This window comes from Poeciliopsis prolifica, unplaced genomic scaffold, assembly GCF_027474105.1.
Source record: "Poeciliopsis prolifica strain line A6 unplaced genomic scaffold, Auburn_PproV2 SCAFFOLD076, whole genome shotgun sequence".
NCBI lineage: Eukaryota > Metazoa > Chordata > Actinopteri > Cyprinodontiformes > Poeciliidae > Poeciliopsis > Poeciliopsis prolifica.
This window is the reverse complement of record NW_026562451.1, coordinates 958,082-977,606: the sequence shown is the minus strand read 5'-3', so window position 1 is coordinate 977,606 and position 19,525 is coordinate 958,082. Positions and strand designations below refer to the sequence as shown.

The 19,525-nt window shown below is 39.1% G+C and overlaps 1 protein-coding gene across 2 annotated transcripts in view; it reads left to right on the top strand.

Moving 5' to 3' along the window:
• Positions 1-19,525, top strand: part of syne1a (spectrin repeat containing, nuclear envelope 1a) — a 137,049-nt gene that overhangs the window by 89,055 nt on the left and 28,469 nt on the right. For both annotated transcript variants that reach the window (XM_055021455.1, XM_055021456.1), the window contains exons 83-106: positions 982-1,250; positions 1,879-2,044; positions 2,190-2,345; positions 2,431-2,583; positions 2,973-3,155; positions 4,236-4,373; positions 4,646-4,831; positions 5,932-6,054; positions 6,160-6,342; positions 7,463-7,606; positions 9,484-9,714; positions 11,386-11,529; positions 13,081-13,194; positions 14,033-14,194; positions 14,491-14,685; positions 14,783-14,956; positions 16,526-16,717; positions 17,202-17,333; positions 17,437-17,537; positions 17,766-17,916; positions 18,519-18,647; positions 18,768-18,941; positions 19,055-19,270; positions 19,353-19,454. In XM_055021455.1, the coding sequence (XP_054877430.1) occupies positions 982-1,250; positions 1,879-2,044; positions 2,190-2,345; positions 2,431-2,583; positions 2,973-3,155; positions 4,236-4,373; positions 4,646-4,831; positions 5,932-6,054; positions 6,160-6,342; positions 7,463-7,606; positions 9,484-9,714; positions 11,386-11,529; positions 13,081-13,194; positions 14,033-14,194; positions 14,491-14,685; positions 14,783-14,956; positions 16,526-16,717; positions 17,202-17,333; positions 17,437-17,537; positions 17,766-17,916; positions 18,519-18,647; positions 18,768-18,941; positions 19,055-19,270; positions 19,353-19,454 (3,918 nt within the window). The remainder of the gene's footprint in view (positions 1-981; positions 1,251-1,878; positions 2,045-2,189; positions 2,346-2,430; positions 2,584-2,972; positions 3,156-4,235; positions 4,374-4,645; positions 4,832-5,931; positions 6,055-6,159; positions 6,343-7,462; positions 7,607-9,483; positions 9,715-11,385; positions 11,530-13,080; positions 13,195-14,032; positions 14,195-14,490; positions 14,686-14,782; positions 14,957-16,525; positions 16,718-17,201; positions 17,334-17,436; positions 17,538-17,765; positions 17,917-18,518; positions 18,648-18,767; positions 18,942-19,054; positions 19,271-19,352; positions 19,455-19,525) is intronic.

The following is a 19,525-nucleotide window of genomic DNA, read 5'->3' as shown; positions in this document are numbered from 1 at the left end:
AGTATCCATTGTTCGCTACTACATTTTTGTCTGAGTAACTAAGTTGTACTGTTTACAAGAAAATTTTTTGCTACAATGAAAAATTCTCTGATAGCGTTTGTGTAATCTGTTTTACCCAATCAGTCAGTGACCATGTACTTACTGGACAAAAAGCTCATTACTGGCCCCAAACTACATTCAGCTTTTTTTTTTTTGCTTTTGCTACTTTTTCAAACCAGGAACATTTTCTGTGTTTGTCCAAATCTCCTCATACAAGCAGAAAGTTGGCAAACTTTAAATCGGTTCTTCACAGTCACCTGCTTAATGTCCATTGTGCTACTGTCACGAAACACCAGCATGAATAATTGGACTCAGAAAAGATTTGGGCAATGGATAATGATGAATTTTATTGTTGGAAGCTTTTCACACAACAATCAAGTTGCCTACCACTCATCTAACTGTTGCTGCAGATTTTGGGTCAAACGCAGTAACGGCTAAAACCAGTTGGTGGGCTGTGATGTAACTTCAGGCAGAAGGCCAGCGGCGTCTTCCTGCCAAAATAGTGTGTCACGAAGTGTTTTCCCGCCTTTTGACCTAATTTGAGCTCAGACTTGGTCAGCTCCCACAGCTTCCCACAAAGCAGTGTTTCTGAAAGGGAAAGGAAGTCAGGCTGAAGGGAATGATCACTTCCTCATATGTGGCACATTCTTGTTGTCCACAGGGTTTTTTTTCTCCTGAGGCTCCTTTGTTTGTCTCAGCATGATGTCATTTGCTGTAGTCTTTTTGTTTCTTAAATAGTTAAAAAACATTTTAGGGTTTTCTTAAATGTAGAAATTATATATTAAACAAAATATCAAACAAAGTATTACCTTTAATGTTTTACTTAAATACCACACCTTAAGTAGAGATGTCAGAGAATATTCTAACTGCCTTTTGTGTGGTATAAATGGATAATAGTCTTATTTAGTTGAATCAATTGATTTAACCCTCCCTGTATTTTAGATGGAGAAGGTGAGCTCCGTTTCCAAAGACCTGCACAGTCGTGTGCCAGACAGCACCGTCGAAAAGGCCGCCACCAGGGCGGCGCTGCAGAGCCTGCTGGAATACCACGACTCCTTTAGCCAAGAGGTGGAGAGGGAGCAATCCACCCTGGCCCTATTGGTGCAACAAACCCGTTGTCTTAGAGGAGAGGTGGAGAAGAAGATGGAGAACGGACGTGAAGACACGCCGTGCCTACAGAGGATCAGACGCATGCAGGAACAATATGATAGGTCAGTGATAACATGTTTATGTTATCATACTGACATGATAACATGTTGTGTCACCACCATGTATCGCTGTGGGTATGGTGCGTTCAGGGTGATGTGCACTAATATTTCTGTACCAAGCTGGTGTTGTTGGTCAGTCAGTTTAATTTTGGTCAATTTCTGCATGACCTGAACTACAAACATGGCTTTGTTTCAACAGTGCCATCCTTCTCATCAATAAAAGGCAAATTTGTAAAGGGCACACACAACAAATTCTCCCACCTAAGCTATGGATTTGCACAGCTGGTTCTTCCATTATTGATCCCTCAGTTTAACCAAAGTGGCCATTTATTCATGCTTGTGATATTGTTTTATACCTAATCGTAGTCTAAGCTTCTTCAAAATTTAAGCCGTTACTTTTTGATGTTTTTTGTTCATCAAGATTTTGTTTACTGATGTTATCTAAAAAACCTTCACAGAACAGGTGGATTTATTAAGAAATTTTATCTAGAAGACTTTCTGCAGATGTTAAAAGGTTTTATTAGCAAACAATTATTGAAAACTACGTGTCTTGTTTCTTCTGCTTCTCTATTGTTCATGGCTCTGTGTTGGTTTTTTGTCATAAAATGCACCTCTTTGGTGTGTTGTTTAGCCTGCTGTTGCAGGTGCGATCCAGCAGAACTCAGGTACATCAGGAGCTGAGGGAGAGAGAAGAGGTAGAGAAGGAGCTTGGCCTAGTCAAAGGCTGGATCCAAGACACCCGGGGCTTATTGCTGAGTCCCACTGCAGACCTAGACTCACTTCTGCATGAGCTGGAGGTGCGCCACTGAACGTTCACAATATGTTTACCTACCTACAACAGGCCACATATCTCTGATTTGCTTTAACATTAACACAGAAAATGCAAGTAGACATTACTAAATGGGATTTGTTACGCTGCATGTGATCCTGTTTGTATTGCAGACTGCACACGGTGAGGTCATCAGCAGGCGTCAAAGTGTGGAGCGCATGACAGAGCTGCAGCAGTCCAAATATCAGGACCTGCAAGCTGGTCTGCCCTCTGAGCTCAGCATGCAGCTAGCTGAGGTTGCTCTTGCTTTGGGTTCTGCTGAAGATCAGGTAACCTCTTCATTTAGCCACCTTTAAATGTTAGGTTAAATGTTGAGGATTGTTCTTATATTTACCTTTGTGTGTCTCACTGTAGGTTCAGGCAAGGGAGAGGGAGGTGCAGCAGACCAGGGATGTGAAAGAGGACTTCAGCTACAGACTTCAGGACATTGACACAAAGCTGATGACCATCACAATAAAACTAGAAGAAAAGAGCGTCGACCTGGATGAGGCCAAGGAAGAGACCAAAGTAATCAAACAGACAGATTGACTAATTAGCAAGCAATTAACCCCAGTTCAGCCTGGCTATTCATTCTGCAGGTGTTGGGGTTAATGTGTGTGAGAGAGTTGGAATGGTTTGAACTGGATTCAGCCGACCCACTTCAGAAAGCACAACACCAAATGGGATTTTAAACCCAGTCATTCTGTTCTTCATCTTGTCGTCTTACTATTACTTTTGCATTAGTGGAAATATTCCAGTAAAAACACAACTACTAAATCTGTGCTTTTCTGTTTGGCTTTTATTCTGGTCCATAAGCTTCACATCTCTGTCTTATTTGGTTCTGTTACTGACCTTGATCTCTATATGTTTGTCTCAAAGGTTTTGGTTTCTTATTTTATTCCTTTTGTTATCTCTAGGCTCTTTGTGAAGAGTGTGAATCCTGTGGTGGCTCTCTGGCAGAGTTGGGCGTTGCTGTACAGGAGTTTGGAGAGCAGAACCCGCTGCTGAGCAAGCAGCTCGGCGATGCTGTGGTGAAACTAACAGAGCTGCAGCGTCAAACTGCACAGCAGGCTCAGGACAAAGTCAACAGACTCAAGAAGGTGAGAGATTTCCTCAGTCAATCGGATTTATTTATAGGAACAGATTTTATAGAGATTAGAAAGACACTGCTCTACGAAGGTTAAAGACAAACAAGCATGCTAATAACAGGACATTTGGAATGAAGTAAAATAAAGAGAACTACATCATGTCATTTTCAAACCAAACTGCAGGTCTTATACTATGAGGAAATATCAGAGGCTTTACTTTATGTATTAGTCAAATAAAATATATATTTATAAATCCAAAATAGTAAAAACTATGAAAGGCATAATAATCAAATAAAAAATATGTGAACTATTTTAAAATAAAATCCATGTGCTGGATTTTAGAAAATAAAATTTAACCCTAAAATGTCAGATGTATATTTTTCACAGGCATATTCCTGACATTTCTTCTCTTTTAACAAAGTTGCTGTTTTTCTAAAAACCTGATGCATCAAATCCTATGCTTCTCTTCTACCCTCTAGTGAAGGATTTAAACATGACATGTAGCAAGTGCTTGTTTTACTTAATGCTCAAAACGGCATTCATAAAATGCTACATTGGCAAGTCCTTATTTCGAAAAGTTACAGACAATAAAACGTAAAAAGAATAATGTGTTTATCAGTTGTGATACATAAGGTATGCAGGTGTATTTTGTTGGTGAGTGCATAAGATAGTGCATCATTTACGTTTGACTTATATCAATAAAAAAAAACTACAAAACATATATGGCTCCCTGAATGTCCAGAAAAAAATACATTTTAATTAGAATTTAACATTTATGCCTTTTTTAAATCGTTAGTATGTTTAGAATTTTTTTTGCTTTGTTTTAGCAGCACTAAAAAGGATTAATTTAGTTTTAAAGACATTAAATCTTTCAGCTGCTCTCAAACGGAAAGCAGTATACTACATTTGCCAGTTTTACTTATTATGAAGGTATATATTATTCTCTGCTTTGATTTGAGAAACAGTCAAACTCTGGCAATGTTCTTCAGATGACAAACCCTCCTGAAAGAGAAAAACTTTGCTTCTTATGGTAGTATAGAACTTGATATTTTATGTTAGTTGTATCAAATATCTTTCCTTCTCTTTGTGCAGGCAGAGAAACTTGTGGAGGAATATCACAGCATGAAGGCTTTCATCTTGGCCTGGATAAGAAAAGCAGAAGATCTGGTCTCTGGTAACATCGTCTGGAGCTCTGCGATCCAGCTGCAGGAGCAAATTCGTTCCCATCAGGTGAGTGTCTGAGTCCCACTGGCTGGACCATACATAATTTAAAGCTACTCGTATCACATTTATGATGCTTTTCTTTAAAAACACCACATTTCTTTTCCACATCGGCCTTGTTAATCTGAAAATACTCAAAGTAGCAGCTAATTAGACTCACTTTATAATTTCCTAGGAAGTGTCTCAGTAAACGCTACTTTGGCTGACCTTAATTAGTATAATTGCCCGACACAATAACCTTCCCTTCTTTGACGTCTAATTTATTGGTCTTGTGGTGACAGGCGTTGCTGAGGGAGTGTCGCGGTCTCCATGGCGACTTGGAGGCGATAGGGGAGAGGGAGAGGCAGCTGGTGGACGTGTTGCACATGGAGGGATGGAGTCAGCAGGTGAAACACCTCAGCAGACGCACGGAGGAGCTGCAGCAATTGGCCAAGACCCGCTTCCAGAGTCTACAGGATGCAGCTAAAGTAAAAATCTTTTCCATATATTTCATTCTTAAAAAAGTAAACATCTATTTTCCAAGCTCTGACAGTCTGGGGGAAATGTCAGAGCATCAAAATCCACTAACAGAAAGCAAGCTTATGTGAAAATATCTTCAAAACAATTCAATTTTTGCAAATATAAACCATGTTGGGAAATTTTTTGTTCAAACATTGCAAACAATTAAATTAGAAAGATATATTAATGTATTTTTTCTTATTCTAATGAAATTACACTTTCTCATTAGTTATGTGATTCAAATCTGTTCAACAAAATGTGTAATGAAATGTGGCCAACTTACAGTTTAGTAAGTTGAGTGAAAGGTTTGCAACCTTCCCATATCTCTGTGACAACATTGCCCCCTTCAGGCTTTCCAGAATATAGCACTATCATAATTAAGAAGAACAAATTCACAACTCTAATCTGGTCAGTAAACAACTGAAACCCATATTATAGCCTTTTGTTTAGTCGTACTAACAACAATGTGCATTTGACACATTCTATATTTCACGTTATTTTAAAAAAATTTTTAAACAACCTAGATCAAAAATTGAACACATTCTTGGATCCCTACTAACATTTGGATAAATCTCTTATGCCTTCTGGAGGAAATATTTGGATAACAAGCCCAAGGAATGTATTTTGAGGAGTTAAGTTGGGACCTATAAATTTAAAAAGAGCCAGCATTGCAGGTGCATTCGTCAAAATGGTAGGAATGATGAAGATGTAGAACAACCTCCATATTCCTCCACTTGGTCAACAACTACCCAGCTGAAAAATGGTTTGTGCTACACCTGAAAAGTTGCAATTTATACAATATATATAGCTCAATGATTTCTGCTTAGACAAGTGATCAAATATCAGCATCAAGTAGATATAAATCAAAAATATTTCTGGGATTGTAAGCATCTATTTAAGCATGTGTGAATGATTTCAGCGTGGAGTGGAATAAAGAAAACCCAGTATAAAGAGCTTCCACTCCAAAGCGCAGCTGAAATGCACACACCCCAATGAGGAGGGTTTGCAGATTCATGAGAGGAATTGTGTATGACTCAGCTTGATTCGTCGTTTCTGCGTCTCTCTTCAGGACATGCTGCGTCTCGAGGCGGAGGTGAAGAGCCTGCATGCCACTGTTGATCAGATCCAGGTCGCACTCGCTTCTCCTGATCTCAACAAGCTCAGCCTCAGGGAGCAGCTCACACAGCGACAGGTTCCTACACTGAATTCACTGATTTTATTCAGAGATGCTTTATGTTGCATGTCTTTCTTTAGTACACACATATAAATGCTTCCTACTCTCTAACTCTCTTCTAAGCTTCTCCTGGTGGATATGGAGAGCTTTAAGCAGCAGGTGGCTTCAGTGCAGCAGTGTCAGAGCGCCCTCAGGCTACCGGAGGAGGTAGTGGCCAGTCTGTCCATCTGCCGCACGGCTCAGTCTCTGCAGCAAGAGGCCAGCCAGCTTCAGCATACAACCATCCAGCAGTGCAACATCCTACAGGTAGAGGGCGTTTTTTGTTTTTTTACCTTTATTTCACACAAAACATTCATGGCAAAACAGAAAAAGTCAAGATTAATAAATAATTAAATTAGTTAAAAGATTCCTCTGTAAAAACATTTACAGACAGATGATTCCGTCTCCAAGTCAATAAGAACAGCTTTAGTTATATTTAGTGGCAACAGCACAGTTCATGTATGCAACTGGCTTCAAGAAGATGGAGCAGAAAACATCTTACTTTACGCTCATAAAGTAATTTAATTGTATGCTGTCTGTTGATCTAAAGTTACATTTCATATATTTTAGATAAGTAGCTGTATTATAAAAACATCATGTAAGCAATACAGCCTAAACTTTGTGGTTTTTCTCTATCTTTAGCTGCTCATTGCTCTAAATTCCTGCTAGTGTCTCAATAGGCCTTTGCAGGAATGTTTGTTTTCTTTTGGCCCCCATCAGGGTCATGTTTACCCTTCTGGTTGTGGACAGTTGTTTTTGTTTTGTTTTTTTGTCAAGCGAGTGGTAGAAGCTATTTAGAAGATAACTCAAGTGCCTGAGCCATTTTATAGTAAATGCATAATTTTCAACAAAAGGTGAAGCCATAAATTCATAAAGTGGTTTCTTATTGTTTATATATTTAGCCATTGAGATAGAAACACCAACCTTACCAAATCTGGACAAATGTCTTAGAAAATGGATGGATGGAAATGGATATTAACAATCACAAAGTAACTAAGATTTTTTTAAATCAAATCTTGGAAATATATAAGAATATATTCTTGGGCATAACCTTGAAAAAGTATTTTACACATTTTATACTATACCTCATACTTCTGCCTTTTTTATTGGGATATTTTACAGAATCAATAAAAAGTAATACATAATTGGGAAGAAAAAGGAAAAGTATACGTTGTTATTTTTTATTTTTTTATTTTTACAAATAAAAATCTCAATAGTGTGGTGTGTGTTTATATCCTACTGTAAATCTGTTCTTTGCAAGATTCTGAAAGTAAGCACACTAAAGATTTGATATTTCAGGTTTTTCCAGATGAAACAGAAATATTTATTTAAACTGCATGTCATCATGATTTTGCTAACTAAAGTGTCATATTTTGCCCTTTAACAGGAGGCGGTGGTTCAGTATGAGCAGTATGAACTGGAAGTCAGGAACCTCCAGAGGTTAATCGAGGATGCTCATCGCATCATTCAGGACAGACCCGTTTCCACCAGCAACATCCAGGAGCTTCAGGCTCAGATTCACCACCATGAGGTATTTCTTGATTTTTGTGCCCATTTAAGTGCTTGGAGACAGTTTTGCAGTCTTTTTTTTTTCTTTTTTTTAACAAATTACAGCCTGTAAAGTGTGGTATTCACCTTCATTTCCACCGATAGCCTCTAAATAAAATTGATTGCAACCAACTTCCTCCAGAAGTTTCCACTTCAGCAAACTTCTAGTTAGCAAGACTGTTGTTTGTCTACAGATTGATTTTTTTCTCCCATTCCTCTTTGCAAAATAGCTCAATTTTGTCAGATTACAATAGCTGCAAACAATATTTTCCAACAGATTCTCATTTTGGTTCATATTGCTGAGTTATTCTAACAGATAAATATTCAGTGATAACAGACCTGGCTACATGTTTATAGTCTTTTTCCAGCTGGAATGTAAATCTCCATGCTAATCTCTAGTCCTTGGCAACCTCTTAAAGATTTTTTTCCAGGATTGGCTTGCGATTGACTCTTGACTAGCTTCTCTATTCACAATGAAGAAAAACTTCCCCACATCATGATGCTGCCAAAATCATTTTTCACACAGCGTTGTGTTGATCTATCACATAAAATCCTAATCAAATACTTAGAAATGTTTGGTTTTAACAGGACAAAAAATTGAGTGCTTTCAAATGAAGAACATCAAAACTCAGAGCAAAACGGGAACTTGAATCATTTCATTTATTTCCTTTACTTTTGCTCCACTAACTCTAAAAAAGAGAAGTTGCATTACTGCATCTTAAATAAAACTGAGTCAGACTGGATCCAGTCATCCAGATGTTCTAATTTTAGTAATGTGAAGTAAAAAATATAGCATCATGATGTGATATGGAAAACTTAATTCAATGTTCTGTCAAAGCAGTTCTGTTCTGTAAGGGGATTGTGAACGATGACGTTCCTGTCTTAACCTGTGGTTCTAGCATCCATATCTGCCTCAGCAGATGAATCTGAGCTTTTCAAACATCCTGCTTGTTGTTGCATTTTCTCTTAGCCTTGTCTAGTGTGTTTGATGTTTTATTGAGAGCAAAGGTCGAGTCAGAAAATAGGTCAATTCTCCTCACGCTGGAAGACATTTTTATTACATTTCAACATAGCTTTCTTGCATTTGATAGATTTATATATTTTCTATATGGCTGATAAAGACGTTCCGCTTTCTACCTCGGTGTGACAGTCTGATTATGTCCAAGTTTGATCTTTAAGCTGAGCTGCAGCTCAGCTGGCCCTTTCAGTCACGTGACCTGTTTATCAGTGCATTGACCATCTGTGGTGCAGAGGGAGCAAGCAGCAGCAGCGGCAGGAGGAGGAGGAGGAGCTGTAATTTGAAACCCGCTCTGTCATTCTCGTCCCCTGAGCAGCCCCTCTCTCCTTGCAGCTCCCTTTTGTTAACAGGAATGCTCTCTACCGACAGGCGGAGACGGGAAGCGGCAGGCAAAGTAAAGGGGGCGGGGAATTTAGGAGTGAGATCACTTCCTGTTTTCTCTCCCTTGCCATTTGTGTATATGTGTACCAGGGGAAGTGTCTGAGGGATTTTGAAGTATTTCTGCGAGGGTTTCTGCCTCCACCGAACATCCTGTCGGTTCAGCCTCACTAACCGATCTGAGTCAGGAGCCTGTGTGCTGCTCTGATTGGCTCAGAGACGCAGAGAGGGGGGAAAACTGAGAGAGGCAGTTCTGTTCGCATTGTATACTTATCCACACTGTGAAGCTGAAAGAGTCCGAGGAGAGGAGAGAATGAGTCCGGCCAAAGCAACTCTTCCTTTCATCAGGACCCTGCTGTAACCAGGAGCTCTTGATCATCTGCTGCGGGCTGAACCTCCCTCTCCTGATCCTTGGAGAGGGGGGTTGGTGATGATCCGTTCTCTTCGGGGGGATGTTTTGACAGGAGCTTACCCAAAAGATCCGTGGCTACCAGGAGCAGATCGCCTCGCTCCACTCCAAGTGCAAGATGCTGACGGTGAAGGCCAAGCACGCCACCATGCTCCTGACCGTCACCGAGGTGGAGGGCCTGTCGGACGGCGTGGAGGAGCTGAGCGATGAGGAGCTGGCAGGCGTTGTGGGAAACGCCGGCTGTGCTGCCAGCAAGCAGCTTCCAGCCCACCCCTCTGTCGTTATGGTGAGTGAGAAAGCTTCTTGACCTGATACGCTCAAAGTGACGAATCTGTGAAGAAATTTCCTACTGCTCTTTGGAAAGTGTTTTTTTTTTTTTTTGTCCAAGATGGCTACGCAGAATGCTCCTAAACTTCTAGTGACTATCCTAAATTACAGTTTGGAAAGATATTTGGCTAGTAATTTGCTTCAAATTCTTCAACTCTTCCTTGGATTGAGGACATTATTTTAGTTAATCTCAGACTAACTGATCAGAGTTCTGCAAATATCTGTTGCAGAACTTTTCCACCTTGGTGAAAATTGCACTCCAAATAAAAATATTTTTTTATATCAAGCTTACATTTCTAAGTGATAGTGACAGAGAGAGGGCAAAGATGTAATCTGATTGTAAAAATAGAGCTTTTATTTTTGAAGGTTCACTTGGAAAGTCACTCACAAATATAAATATTTTCTCAACGTTAACAATATCTATTTAAAAGTGTTACAATGGATTAGACTGTAGCGGCCTGTGCATGTTTATGCAGAGGAAGATTCAGCATCAATGTCACCAAGGCTCGTCTCTATCTTCTTAGGTATTTGAATTTTTGCACAAAAAGAAACAGAAATCTAGTTTTTCTTGTACAAATGTATTGTTTTATTTCTTCCTTTACTGCCATATTTTACTGCCATATTAGCCTGAAGCTGAGTGCCTTAGCAGAAGAATATTTTTACTTTATAATTATTCTCCTCTGTTGTATTTTCCTGCATGTTTCTCAGGCGTTCATATTTTTTTGCTTCCTTGCCTTGTCACCATTTGGTGTATTTAGTCTGCACGGGCCAGGAAACAGGATATGACTGAATCTGAGTTCATGAACAGCTTTCAAGTCTGGTACCGCTGGTGCCTGGAAATTCATTTTTACCATAAGCTTTCTTTTGTTTCCACTCTCTCTGTCATGTGTATTTTAGAGTCATTGTATGAAAATATTTTGTTCTGATGCAGTTTGTTGCTTTTCATCGCATCATAAAGCCAGGGCAAGACAAAAAAAAAAACATCCTTTGATTGTGCTGATGTTCTGAGTCAGAAGGCTGAGTTTTATATGCTTGACTCACATTTCAGCTAAAGCATGCGGGGACGCTGGTTCTAGGACAACTGCTACTGCTTTACTCTAAGCTAAGCTTTAGACACCTTTCATCAAAGATAACACTAACTTATTATTGATTGTACTTCTGCATCAAATACCATGTGTGAAGGACATGTGTTTCCACAGAAAAAGTGGTTTCTGTGGTTCTGTAGCCGTTACTCTACTGTCTGGGGGTGTGTGGTGTGAACAGTCACTGAATGTAAACCTGCAGCATGTGTCAGCTTCCGGGTGGAAGCCATTCCTTTACCCTGATCTGTAATTTCAGTCATTTTCACTGGGGTCTGGTGTGTGCAGACATACTGCAGTGTTTTATTTCAGTACCAGTAATCTGATCATATCAGTGTGATATTTAATTATTTACCACCTTATTAATCCTTGCAAAGCCCTTCCCTGTTAATTTTTATGCTTTCTCTTTATCTCCCTTCTTATTTTTACCTCTATCCCCTGTTTTGATGTGGCTCTTTTCTGTCGTTTCCCCGACTCCCCTATTCTCCTCCTGCATGCTTTTGTTTCATGTGTTTTTGTGTTTTGGTGTGCGGTTGCATATCTGTGGTCAGATGACAGCCGGGCGCTGCCACACACTCCTCTCCCCCGTGACAGAGGAGTCAGGGGAGGAGGGCACCAACAGCGAGGTCTCCTCTCCCCCTGCCTGCCGCTCCCCCTCTCCAGGGGCTAACGCTGCTGACATTCCTCTTAACCAGGTACTCGCAAATCCCACCCCGGTAATCCTTATCCTGCCCAGCTTCCATTACTCACCAACCACCATCTGTTTAAGATGCAACTGCAGAAACATTTGAAATTCCCATAGAATAAAAACTGTGTAATTGTCAAATTTAATGATTCATCCATCGGGGTATTATATATAAACAGAAAGTGAGGTTCAAAAAGTACTTATTATTTCACCATAAATCCAGATTAGATTGGACCTGGAAGTTAAAGCTAAAACCAAATAGAACTTCTACCATCTTTGAAAAGTTAAAAATCATCATAGCAGGTGATGAAAATATCATTTTATGAGGATTTAAACATTGAAATTAATGGTTATTTACAGAGAAGATTGTGATTATTTACATCTGATGTTTTAAGCCGTGTGTCCCCTGTTATTTTCCTGTGTGAAATGTGTACAGAGAATATAACAAAAAAAGTATTTTCAGTGTGCGAAACTACCTCATACGAAACTTAGGAAGTGTAAAAATCTATAAAATACCACTTACATAGGATATTTTTGTTTTTTGCACTGCTGTTTCTGTTAGCTTCTGTTCTGCATTGCAGTGTTTTAGTTATAGAGCTTTTTGCAGTCTGATTTTACCTTGTTAGAAACTGTTTCTGAGTCTGGATGTTTTGGCCTGGATGCAACACATCCTCCTTTCTAAAGGGAGGATGTGTTGATAACGTTTATGATTTTTTAAGATTACTGTTGTTAAAAGTCTAGACGTCTGCTCTGTCTTGGCTCCCCTCTCATTTTTTAACTTAATACTAAATAATGAAGAATGTTGTAGCAATTAGTTTTTCATAAACCAACTTTGGTTCTGGGTTTTAAAAATGAAGAATATAAGAACTCTTGATATTTGATTGGAAAGGAGGAGCATGTTTTTTTTCTACATTCATTTTTTTACTCTCCTTTACAACCTGACATCCATCACCAACACAGCTGGAGTTTGCTTCACCTGTAAATGATCTGCTGTGTCTTTCTTTCTTTATTATATCAGCATTGTATATCTTTTTGACCTAATGTTTCTTTTTTGCTACCTGTGTTTTGCTGTAGCAAGGTTTAGAATAAGACCCATCATGACGTTAAGACTGCAGTTGTATTATTCAGGCATTAAATATGATATTCAGTTTATTGAACTGAGCGCAGAAGAACCATAAAGTCGATAATAAGACAGTGGGCCATTTGGAAAGAGACGGCAGTAAAGTGTCATGACTATAACCTTATTTAATGAGCCTGTGGCAGAAAGCTGCTTCGACAACAGGAAAGACTCAGACAGATTAAATTCTCACAAATACTCCCTTTGACTTTGCTTAACCGTATCCACTAACCATTAACTTGTGACTCTGGTTTTGCTAAGTTTCTACCTTCACCTCCCATCAAAACCCAATAGCTCTTTTCAAAGCTATTGGGTGTATTTCGGGCACAAAATGTTCAAATCTGTTGTTGGGTGTATGTTGAGAGATATGAGGACTCACTGGAATACCATATGCTATGTAGTAACACATTTAATATTTGTGCTTGTTGTGTTGTTGTGCCGTAGGGTCGGAGTGCTTTAAGCAGAGCGCCGCTACAGGAGCTGTACACCCCGTCAATGGAGACGAGTGCTGCTAACCTGGACGACCTGCAGAGATCCTGGGAAACTCTCAAGAATGTGGTATGGGATGTCTTTTGCTTCATGTGGCTGGATAAAATCAAATATGGAAACGACTAATTGTCTTTTACACCACAAACTTGGAATACATTTAAACAAATCTAAAGGTGGAGCTACATGATGATTTAACAAATGTTTCTGCATTGAAAAGCATAACTTTATACCTAATACCTGTAGATATTGTCACCATTCTGATTCTGTTATTAATAAATAATAGGTTAGTAATAATAGATCCTGTGTAAAAATTTATTAAAATGAATAAGTAAATAAATGAATATGACATAAAACAGAAGCCAGTTTCCTTACACTCTTCAAAATGGGAAAGATTAGAGTCAGATAATCCTAATAGTTCCTTGTAGTTACAAGGAAAGATGTGAACTTTACTGTATCTACAGTGATAGCGATATTAAAAACTACAGAAACTGGAACTTGAACAAAATAGGTGAGACAATGAGGATTATTTTTTATTTTTGCAAGTGAGCAGGATCACAAAGACAAAGTAACTGTGAGAGAGCTGCAGCAAAGAGTCACCAAATCTACAAACAATTACCAATAGCATTTTCTGCCAGCCTGCTTATTGATTGGGAAGACTTTGGGAGAAGTAGATTTTGCTAAAAACTACTGCGACATTAAATGGAACCATGTGATGAGAAAAAGATTGAGCTTTTCAAAAACTAAAACAGCAAGTTGTCACTTGGTGTTTAATCTGGATAATAACTCCAAACATAACACCAAATTACCACAGAAGTGGTGACCAACCCAGTCCACAATCTCCAATTCTTTAAGATTTGTTATTTTCTTAATCCTCATTTTCTATTTATTTATTTATGTCTTACCACAGATAAGTGAGAAGCAGAAAAGCCTGTATGAAGCCCTGGAGAGGCAGCAACACTATCAGGAATCCCTCCAGTCCATTTCCACCAAGATGGAGTCCATTGAAGGGGCCCTGAACGAGGGCCTGGAACCCAACAAGACCCCCGAGAGCCAAATGGCAGCCCACCAGGTTAGAAATAAATATTTGGCTCACTAGCTGAAATCCTGAAAAACAAAATGCAGTGCAGAAATTATTGGAGATGTGAGAAAACAAAATAAGTCAGATGTGTGAAATCAGATTAAAGGAACTGATATTGCACTTGGTTGCACAGACTGCATGGCATCATTCTTTATTGCTATGCCAACATCACAGCTACAGCAGACCAGTTTCTTTTTGAGCTTCTATTAGGCAGTTCTCTCCCTGTCTTCCTTCCCTTCAATTCAGTCCCATCAGATTCTCACATTTCTCTGTCGCCATCTGCGCAGGCTCTTATGGATGAGATCCTGATGCTGCAGGATGAGATCGGTGAGCTACAGGCTTGTTTCTCTGAAGAACTGGGAGACAACGACGGTGATGGGAAAGCTGGGGACCAAATGGCGCTGCGCTCCACTCTAACCGTATTGGGAGAAAGGATGGCCACTATTCGCATGAAGGCGTCTGGAAAACGGCAGCTCTTGGAGGTAGAAACCAGAAATTATTCTTGTCTGTGTTTGAATTTTTTTCTTTGTAATATGCTGTAATCCTCACCTTGGAATCCAACATGGTTGACCTCTGTAGGAGAAACTGAGCGAACAACTCGAGGAACAGCGACAGGAGCAGGCGCTGCAGCGGTACCACAGCGAGGCGGAAGAGCTGGACCACTGGCTGCTCAGCACTCGGGCAACTCTCAGCTCTGCTCTTCAGCCCCAAAATGAAGACATGGACATGGAGGAGCAGCTTATCGATTGTCAGGTCGGACTCGCTTTTCTGCACGTTTTGGGCAGCATGAAACAGTCTGTACTTGATTTGTTCAGGTTTATAATTTACTGCTTTTCTTGCTCTTTCCTTCCTGAAGGGAAAAAAATAATTCAAACATATTCGGGAATGCTTTCCTATGTTCATTAGAGAGTGAACTGTAACAAGATAAACTGTTTGACTTCACTGTTCCAGAAATAGCATCTTTCCATTGTTTCATTTACCTGGTATGATGCTACTGTTACTATTTTAGTTCAGCCTAAACTGATAAATTAGAACAACTTTCTCCAAATTAGGGCAATGTATGAGCTCTGCTGAACATTGGTTCTTCTCATCCATGTTTCTTTTGTAACACCTGCAAATAATAGTCAATAGTCTTTAATGGTCTGATTTAATAGTATATTTTTTTTCAATAGTTTAGTTTTCCCTGTATTTGGTTTAAATCTGTCATTTCTACAGTTGAATTATAATCACAAATAGAAAGAAAGCAAACATCAAAAATTTGCAGAGGTGGGATGATGTTATGTATGAAACACCAAAAATAGGTATCAGTGCAATGGTTATTGAAAGTCTATGAAGAGATATGTGATTATTTGTTCAGTGAGGAGGATGAAGTAAGGAGAAATGTTTGAGTTTGGTAGCTTGCAAGTCTAACAGACTGGTGCAACTTCAGCATTTCTCTATCTAAAAGAACTTTGTGCTCAAAAACAGCAGCTAAACAGTCCTAAACTGTGGTGTGGCTGCTGTCAGAACTGTCTGCAGAGATACTGTTGTGGTGTGTGAGGAGAAAACCTGTTTATGTCAAGAAAACACTTTTCTCTGGGTGGGGTTCTTGCGCAAAATATTCAGAGAAATTCAGTTATTTTTCTGAAGACAGACCTTTCTTTTTTCGACAGCGCTTAATCCACAAATGTTATGGTTTTGCATATTGTACATGTATAATGCATGAGACTATTGTGAGTTTTAACAAAACCAAAGCTGTTCTGCAGCTGAGGCAAAAGAAATGAGCATTTTGAAGTGTGTTTGTTGCAGCTGAGAAAGATTAAGCTGATTATAGCTCACAAATATCTCCTGCGGTGCTCGGTTCCAAAGGTCCAAAAACGTCCGGATTAGTAGCTTCAGAATAAATCTACTTTGATGGTTTGACAGATGAACAATATATTTATGTAGTTATATAGCAATACACATGTTTTATTGATCCTTAATTGCCTATTAAGTAAGAATCATTCATATATGAACAACAATCTGAAAATTATTTCAACTGATCTTGTCATGGTTTAATACAGAAATAGTTCATTTTGAACCTTTGAGTTCTCAATTTTTTTGCTTCAGTGGTTTTCACCTTGCTTCAGAGCATTACATAAAACATATAAATATATATTTCATTGTCAAATGTCCTATTAAAATTGTTTTTACACTTTTCTAGTAATTTTAGTTTTTGGAGTAATAAATGATGGACTCTTGTCACATTTTCTCGGCTTGTTGGTTAAATAGGAGGTTTTTGAAAACAAGCAATGCCTCCGCAGTGTGTTTTCATTTTCTCAACTGCAGCTCTTGTCATTCCAGAACATGCTCTTTGAGATCGAGCAGAAGGTTTCCTACCTCTCAGAGCTGTCCGTCCACAGCGAAAGCCTGCTGCTGGAGGGTCGCGCCGAAACCAAGGAAGAGGCAGAGCAGCTGACCCTCAAACTGCACTCCCTCAAAGACAGCCTGCTGGAGCTGCAGCAGATGCTGCAGGATAAACAGGTTGATATTCAGGTGAGATCAGAAACCATACATTCTGCTTGGCCTCCTTTCCTCCTCTCACTTATGGCTTGTTTCTTATGCTTTGCAGCTGTACACTGAACTGGGTCAGACAGTCAATGGTCATATTGTTGAAAAAGCTCTAAAGGTCATTCATTCTTCTCAGACACTGTTTCCCTCTGCAGAACAACAGCAGCCTGTGTTTCACAGTGTCACTCAAACAAAAGGATGCTAGTTTATCCCATGCAAACACTAAATGTAAAGCATTTGTTTGAGGAAAAACAAGATTTCTTCTAAAAATCATTCCTACATGAGAATAAGGCACCCTTCTTATTCCCTAGCCAGTAATTTACAACCCAATAATAACAAAGTATTTTTTTTTGTTTGCTTTTTATTTAACCGTGGCAGTGGCATTTCTCCTGCCACTAAAATGACAGAGTTTACATTTTGAGACTGTTTTTGTGAAACGTATTTATATCTACTATCTTTTTTTTTTTAGGGATCATTACAGGAGCAGGAGGACAGTGAGCCAGACTCCTCTCTGTCGCAGAGTCCAAATGTCCAGGATTGGTTGTCTCAGGCCCGTTCAACGCGCTGCCAGCAGCACCATGACAATCTGCTGAGACAGAAGGTAAAGCAGTCTCTCTGGATTTCATTTAAACTCATTAAGCCTCATATTTTTTGAAACATCTTGATTTAATAATAGAAGTAAAATTCATACTGATATGTTTCAGGAGCTGCAGGAGCAAGTGGAGGAGCAGAGGAAGCTGCTGCAGTGTGTAGCCAGCGTCGGGGAAGAGTTACTCAGCCAACATGGGACAACTAACGGTGACAGGTGCTGAGATTTATATCTGTATCTCTGCTGTTTTTAACCACTACAGTTAAGCTAACAATAGTTACAGCTTAACACTGTTAAATCCTGGTAAAGATGTGTAAAAAGCAATAAAGCATTAACATTTACATTGTTTTTAGTTGACACCAGCCATGTTTTAAAAAAGTAATTATAAGATGTCATGATGCAAAGGAGAGATGTTAGTATTTTATAGAAACCTTCTTCCCACAGTGAGGAGGCTGTCCCCGGTGGAGTGCTGCTGGAGTCTGAAAGCTTTTCTCCTGTGGATCAACTGAGGCAAAGATGGGAAAACCTAAATAAAGATCAGAGCACAAAGCTGCAGCTCTCCCTCAACACCCTGGAAAAAGACCAGCTCAGTCCGGTACGCAGGTCAAGAACTGAGGGCTCCTGAGGGATGATGACATACTAGGGCAGAAAAATAAAATTTTTCTGAAATTACAAGAATAATGTGATGTAACTAGTGGAATAAATTTACAATATTAACAGGTCTTAAAATTTCTAGAAAGAAAGTTGTTTTCATGAGAACAAGACTTTCTTATAGTTATCAGGGTTTGATGTGTCCGGCTTTCTTTGAAATAGACTCCCTCGTTTACAAAATAGTTTTTCTGCTGATATTCTTTTAGCTCATCAACATCAAATTATGAAGATTGTCCTGTTTGTAAATTATAACTTGCTCAACATTCCTTATTTTAATTTTTTTATGTTTTCTTGTAGGAGTTATGAAATTATTACTTCATTCTCCTTATCTCCTTACTTTATTCTAGTAATAGTATGGCTTTATTCTTATAATACTATGACTTTATTCTTGCTTTATTCTGGTAATATTTTAATTTCATTGTCATACTACTTTTTTCTGGCAATATTAGGACTTTATTCTCATAATTTGCTTTTATTTTAGCCTGGCCCTAATACTCAGTTGTAAAAAGTGACCTGTTTTTAATAAAATTATGTCTCTATGTCCAGGTTCTTCACCGGTCCCGTCTGTCCAGTCCAAATGTAGTTCTGAGGATTGAGGCTCTCAACCAGGACCCTGGGTCTCCCAGAGCATTGTTTGAAACCTGCTGCCAAACTCTAGAAAGAATTAAAGAAGAGGTAAACCTTTAACATTTAAATTTTTTCAACTCTCTTTTCACTTCAGATTTCTTGAGATAATTTCTGTCTTTAATGAGAAAATAGAAGCTTTCACATAGTCTTATTTATTCTTCGACACAGGCAGCAGATGGTGACGGTAAGCTTGCAGCATCATTAGGATCAGAAAGTGTCCAGCAGGATCTGTATGCTGCAGTGTCTGCAGCCTCCACCTGGTTGGATTCAGCAGAGAATCAACTGCTTTCTGGTCCTGTTCTGCTTTCTGAGGATACAGAGACTCAACTTATAAACCTGGAGGTAAATAGAAAAAAAAAACACTTTATATCCTATAGTATAGTTCAGTTTGCACAGGAGACTTGCAATAAAAGCATAGTCTCAAAATTGAGAGATTTTTTTTTATTTCTGTTCAGGCTCTGAGCAAGCAGCTAAAAGAGATAACAAGACAGGTGAACCAGAGCAGAGATCTGCTGGGAGGAGGAGTCGGCCGGCTATGTGGAGGAGAAGAGCGGGCCCTGATGGAGGACACATTGGAGGGCCTCCAGGAGCGGATGGGCCTGCTGGACTCCGCTCTTGAACAGCATTGTGAAGCCATGAGAGACGCGCTGCAGGAACACTCAACCTTCCAGGTCTGTAGCGACGTAAAACTGGAACGCATCTTTTATGTTTATTGCTAATCTTACTCTTTTTTTTGTATTTTGTGTTTTTCAGAATGAGCTAAGAATTATGTTCACAGCCCTGACTGAAAGTAAACATCACTTACTACAAAAGATGGTTGGAACAACAGACAGACCTGCATCCAAACAGTTAGAGGTACATTCTGATCTACTAATAAAAAAGGACGAAAAGAAAGGACAGTATGATGTTAATGTCTTATGTATCTT